The sequence below is a fragment of the Oncorhynchus masou genome, unplaced genomic scaffold (genome assembly GCF_036934945.1).
Source record: "Oncorhynchus masou masou isolate Uvic2021 unplaced genomic scaffold, UVic_Omas_1.1 unplaced_scaffold_3539, whole genome shotgun sequence".
Taxonomy (NCBI): Eukaryota; Metazoa; Chordata; class Actinopteri; order Salmoniformes; family Salmonidae; genus Oncorhynchus; species Oncorhynchus masou.
The window spans coordinates 1-6454 of record NW_027009946.1 but is presented as its reverse complement, the minus strand read 5'-3'; the positions used below and the strand labels follow the sequence as shown (position 1 = coordinate 6454).

At 38.9% G+C, this 6454-nt stretch overlaps 1 protein-coding gene across 1 annotated transcript; it reads left to right on the top strand.

Annotated features, from left to right (window-relative positions):
* Window positions 1–421: 421 nt before the first annotated feature.
* Window positions 422–2359, top strand: LOC135534536 (cyclin-dependent kinase inhibitor 1B-like). The gene is made up of 3 exons (XM_064961493.1): window positions 422–1048; window positions 1491–1596; window positions 2150–2359. Exons 1-2 carry the CDS (start codon window positions 586–588, stop codon window positions 1580–1582), a joined length of 555 nt encoding a protein of 184 aa, XP_064817565.1. The 5' UTR covers window positions 422–585; the 3' UTR covers window positions 1583–1596; window positions 2150–2359.
* The last annotated feature ends 4095 nt before the right edge of the window (window positions 2360–6454 follow it).

Below are 6454 nucleotides of genomic sequence, written 5' to 3'. Positions count from 1 at the left end.
ATCAAAAAAATGTATGGATTATTTTCTAAGTGAGGTTTATTTGATTGAATATAAGTTTATAAGAAAGCAGTGACATACCAGCAACTTTAAGGAAAAAAACACTTTATATTGGAGATGTCTTCAGATGGCTATGCATATTAATGAGATGTGGCTCGAATCATAACATCTCTCTCCATTCAGTACAGGCGGTTGGACGTCAACAACCCTCATTGAATATTTAAAAATGTATTACAATAATGAGATGTATTCACCAGTTCAAAGAAAGGGTAGGCGGGAGCTAGACAGCCTGCCGTGCCGCTTTGTGGACAACGACTCCCATTGTGGCGGAGAAACATGTATATTGTCAGTATATCCATAATCTTTGGTACAGCACAGACGACTTAGCTCCGTAGTCAAAACGGCAGAAAACAACCAACAGAACTAAGCTTTCAATATTCGGGCAGATTGTTTTTTGCTTGGAGGGGGAATCACGTTGGCTGTTTTACGAATGTTATGCATGCGTCTCTAACTTGTGTTTCAGGTCGCTTATTTAAAAGAATACTTGTTTTTTTCTGGTAAACTGTTGCGATTTATGGTCGTTTTCAAATGTGCAAGAACATGTCAAATGTTAGTCTTTCGAATGGGAGTCCGACGTTGGAAATGGTGGATCCGCGTCCGACGAATCACACGAAGCCCCCGATTCGCAGAAATCTTTTCGGACCGGTAGATCACGACAACTTTAGGAGGGAGTGTTTGGTTCAAATTAAAGAGATGGAGAAGGCTTCTATTGACAAATGGAATTATGATTTCCAAAACGGCAAGCCCCTTTCCCAGGGAGATTATAAATGGGAACCCATGAAAAGCAGTGACCTGCCTGACTTTTACAGCAGACCACCTCACAAGCGAGTCTTGTCGTCTGGAAATGTGGACCATAACGGGAATCATGATTACCGAGTCCGACCGAGCTGTCTTACGAACGGGGCTGAGCTATCCGAGGAGACTGAGAGCGAGAGGCAGACGCATTGTCATCACTCTCACAACCGGGCAAGGAAAAGACCTGCAAATCCAGGTAAATTATGCAGTTTTGAAAATTGACTTGAGGATTTTAGAGTTAACCAATCGAAAACAATTCAGCCAGTCTCCATCGCACAATATGCCACAGTCGAATTAAATTGTTACAATCTGCGAAATTGTATAAAAATTCTGCTTCACTGCACTGATACAATGTCGCAGAAAGCCTATACTTTGTACCCCTCATCTCTAGATTCCGTCGACACTTTCTTTCCCAGGAAGACACACTTTGTGTGTCAAGCTATTTAACACTTTGATTTCTTCCTCGTCTTGTGTTTTGAATGTTTGTTCTGCTCTGACCTAATGAATAGCCTGATTACATAACCACTTGGCTGTTTCGCTTGATGATAAATTTAATTTCTGAACTATTCAACAGGGCGGGAAATTAGCTTTTGGCAATAAACTGTTTACTGACATATCTTTAAATTGTGTTTTTTCAGAACCCCAAAGTACTGGTAAAAAGTCACATTCCAGTGAAGAGGATGAAGTGGTGTCAAAGTCAGTAGAGCAGAAACGATTCCAGGACACATGAACACTAATACCAAGGTAAGAACTTCATCATCATGCATTTCCAATGTATACTGTCAGGTGAGTGTGAAATGATGTGTGAATGACATAACCTTTGAATAATGCTATTTGTTCATGTGGAATTAGAATGTCCTGGAGCATAACCCAGTTGTTCTAATAACCTTATTATAAACATTAGCATTTCAGTTGTGAAGCCTTAGTGAGATGTTAAAAAGTGTAGATGACACACGTTGCTAAACGCCCCAGCTATCTGGTCTAATATTAACTTAAGCAAGCCTAGTTCAAGTGCAGAACAGTAGTAACACGTCATCAGCAGGCTTTGCATGAGGAAGGGTTGTTTTCAAGAGAATGAGCTCTTCAAGATGCTGCTCTCTCTCTGCAGAAATCAGTCTTGAGTGACATGTTAACATTTAATGTACACTTTTGCACTGTTTTCTTGCTTCAGCAGAATACACAATGCATGATACTGGACAACTAAACTGTCTTTACTATGCATGTGTTATAACCTTCATGCTATGTACGCATAACCCCTTCTGTGAACAGAGCTAATATGAATTTGTTTTCCCCACAGCGCTGAGAAGTCCTCCTTTTTCATTGAATACTGTACTTCAGGACCTTAAGAAGATAAGAGGGAAAGAAGAGAAGACAGGATACAAAATGGCCTGTCTTTAGGAGGGAGAGAGGCTGTGCAAGCACTGAATATATACACTAAAGTTTTGGCACTCAATTTAATCTCATCAAAAGCAGAAAATGTAGCAGTGTGCAAAATTGGATGTTTTTCCCTTTTGCTCAGTTTTATTTTAACTACCTGTGTTTCATATGTAGCACATAAAACATAATATTATTATGTTAATAAAATAAGTGTCTTGAAGAATTGCTGTGCAGTTCTCAAAAAATATTGTTTGTTTGTAAAAGTGGTCATATGATATCCTTGTTCAGAAATAATTGATAGTTATAAATGGGGCAGCAGGGTAACCTAGTGGTTAGAGCACTGGACTAGTAACCGAAAGGTTGCAAGTTCAAATCCCCAAGCTGACAACATACAAATCTGTCATTCTGCAGTTAACCCACTGTTCCTAGGCTGTCATTGATAAATAAGAAGTTGTTCTTTAACTGACATGCCAAGGTAAAAAAGAAAATGCAGATTATTTCTAATTCACTGTTTTTCAAAGAATCAGTTGGCTTTATTGTGGCTTTATTCAGTGTTCAGTGCTAGTACATAGTTTGAAGGCCTATTATTCAAAAGCTAGTCATTAGGGGTCAATTCTATTTCAATTGATGAAGTAAACTGAAAGTCATTCCAATTCCAATGTTCCTCAATGTTTTTCAATGACAGAAAATATTTGATTTTTTTTTACTTCCTGAGTTGACTGAATTTGAATGTAATTGACCCAATGCTACACTAAGGTCATACTGTCAATCAGTATGTTACATGACCAACTAGATACAAGTTTACATGCAAATAATATATTATTATTATTTTTATTAAGTGTTCCTACTGAGAAAGGGAAAGATCCTGCCAAAGTTTCAACATTTGTCTTATTTTTATGGAGAAATAATTAAATGATTAGGACTTATTCATGGCATAGTTAGAAATTATTTGTTAAAGTTTGAAAATATAGTTCCCATTTTGAAGTATTAATTATTATTATTTTGCTACCCTAAAATTAGTTGGTTTCCCTTAACTTATTCATAATATGGTCCAGTTTGACCCAGAGTAGCCTACACTCTCAGATGTGTTTTGTAACCCCTGGGCACTTTTCAAACATAAATATGTGAATCAACAATTTGCCTCTTATTGTGTATTGACTTCATATTGAGCATGACATGGCACTATATAGACCACACAAAGGAAATAATTATCATCTTTGAGGAGGACAGGCAGATAAAAGACAAAGCTATACTGCATGTACAGTGTGTCTATATAAAACTTTGAAGTGTACCTGTGTATTTTTCCTTGTAAAAATTATAGTAACGTATTTTCCTCAGGTTTTTTGTGGTTGAATTGATATCCAAAGTGACATTTTTTGAGCATTGTTATGTAAATACTTTTAAAAAAGGTTGCACAACTGAGCCTGGTTAAAAATATACCTGTATATTTTGTATTGTGTCTCTGAAACCAGCAGTCATTTGATTAAAAAACTATATTGGTTTAAATAAAAAGTTATTTATTTATTATTTTCATAATTGCGTATTATGTGCACATTCATTTTCCTCCATATGTCAACATTGTCACAGTATGCTATACATTCAGGCTATAGTGTGCCAGGGCCAACCTCGGGAGTAGGCTAGTAAAGGTATTAGTTATGAGATATGGTTGATAATGTGTAAAAACACACGTACAGACTAGTCACACAGAAATTATTGTTGTGCAGCAGGACGTGAGAGCAACGCCTAGTTGCAACTTTTTTATCTATGCATAATGCTACAGTTGAAAAATGCATGATGTTACTGTCACAACTTCCACCGAAGTTGGCTCCCCTGCCTGTTCGGGCGGTGCTCGGTGGTCGTCGTCACCGTCCTACTAGCCGCTACCGATCCCTTTTTCTTTTGTCTGTTGGTTTGTCTTATTAGTTTCACCTGTGTGTATTTTGGTTTAATTAGCTTCCCTATATGTAGTAGTTTGACCCGTCCTTGTTTTGTGCGAGATTGTCTTTTTGTTATGTGTTACGTGGGGTGTACATATTAGGTCGTGGTGTATTTTATTTTCTATACTGGACACCCTGTGGTTTTGGTGTATTGGTGTGCAATAATAAAGCACTTTATTCCGTTGCCTCTCTCTGCGTCTGATTCCTGCATACACACCTAGTCCCGCATGACAGTTACTGTTTATTGAGTGAAGAGATTCTTTAGAATTGAAATCACCATAGATTTCACGAGACATGCTCAAGAGAATTTGCAAAAAAATAAATAATCGTACTCGATTAAACGTAATCCGCGCTGCAGAGAGAAGGTAACCAACTCAATTTGTAATGTGCAAACCAAACTAGTGTGTCTAGGATACTTTACAACCATGGCAATATACACATTTCTCATGTGGTATCAAAACAATTATGCACAACTCTCACTATTACACATCTTGAGCTGATTTACACCCATTCTCTCTTTTGGAGTTTGCACCGACTCTCGACTTAAAAACAACACGCATAGTCAGGGCACATCCTGTTCTACAGTACGGGTGGAAAAAGTATGTTATTGACACTCGCTTTCTCCAATCAGGCACGCATTAAGAAAAGCACACCACTTCTGACAGCCACTTCGGTTTGCTTTCAATGCAGCCAGGTTTGAACAGAGTTAATTTAGGTCAGGACAGCATGTTATTTTCGAAGAGCACACCCCTAAGTACTTTCATTGGCCGGCCCGACTGGAGTGCCTCCTGTAGTACAGTGTATATGTGAATAGAACTGTCCCTGTAATGACCTCGTTTTACAGTGAAAGTACAGTGCCTTGCGAAAGTATTCGGCCCTCTTGAACTTTGCGACCTTTTGCCACATTTCAGGCTTCAAACATAAAGATATAAAACTGTATTTTTTTGTGAAGAATCAACAACAAATGGGACACAATCATGAAGTGGAACGACATTTATTGGATATTTCAAACTTTTTAACAAATCAAAAAACTGAAAATTGGGGCGTACAAAATTATTCAGCCCCTTTACTTTCAGTGCAGCAAACTCTCTCCAGAAGTTCAGTGAGGATCTCTGAATGATCCAATGTTGACCTAAATGACTAATGATGATAAATACAATCCACCTGTGTGTAATCAAGTCTCCGTATAAATGCACCTGCACTGTGATAGTCTCAGAGGTCCGTTAAAAGCGCAGAGAGCATCATGAAGAACAAGGAACACACCAGGCAGGTCCGAGATACTGTTGTGAAGAAGTTTAAAGCCGGATTTGGATACAAAAATATTTCCCAAGCTTTAAACATCCCAAGGAGCACTGTGCAAGTGATAATATTGAAATGGAAGGGAGTATCAGACCACTGCAAATCTACCAAGACCTGGCCGTCCTCTAAACTTTCAGCTCATACAAGGAGAAGACTGATCAGAGATGCAGCCAAGAGGCCCATGATCACTCTGAATGAACTGCAGAGATCTACAGCTGAGGTGGGAGACTCTGTCCATAGGACAACAATCAGTCGTATATTGCACAAATCTGGCCTTTATGGAAGAGTGGCAAGAAGAAAGTCATTTCTTAAAGATATCCATAAAAAGTGTTGTTTAAAGTTTGCCACAAGCCACCTGGGAGACACACCAAACATGTGGAAGAAGGTGCTCTGGTCAGATGAAACCAAAATTGAACTTTTTGGCAACAATGCAAAACGTTATGTTTGGCGTAAAAGCAACACAGCTCATCACCATGAACACACCATACCCACTGTCAAACATGGTGGTGGCAGCATCATGGTTTGGGCCTGCTTTTCAGCAGGGACAGGGAAGATGGTTAAAATTGATGGGAAGATGGATGGAGCCAAATACAGGACCATTCTGGAAGAGAACCTGATGGAGTCTGCAAAAGACCTGAGACTGGGACGGAGATTTGTCTTCCAACAAGACAATGATCCAAAACATAAAGCAAAATCTACAATGGAATGGTTCAAAAATAAACATATCCAGGTATTAGAATGGCCAAGTCAAAGTCCAGACCTGAATCCAATCGAGAATCTGTGGAAAGAACTGAAAACTGCTGTTCACAAAGGCTCTCCATCCAACCTCACTGGAGCTCGAGCTGTTTTGCAAGGAGGAATGGGAAAATTTCAGTCTCGATGTGCAAAACTGATAGAGACATACCCCAAGCGATTTACAGCTGTAATCGCAGCAAAAGGTGGCGCTACAAAGTATTAACTTAAGGGGCTGAATAATTTGTACGCCCAAG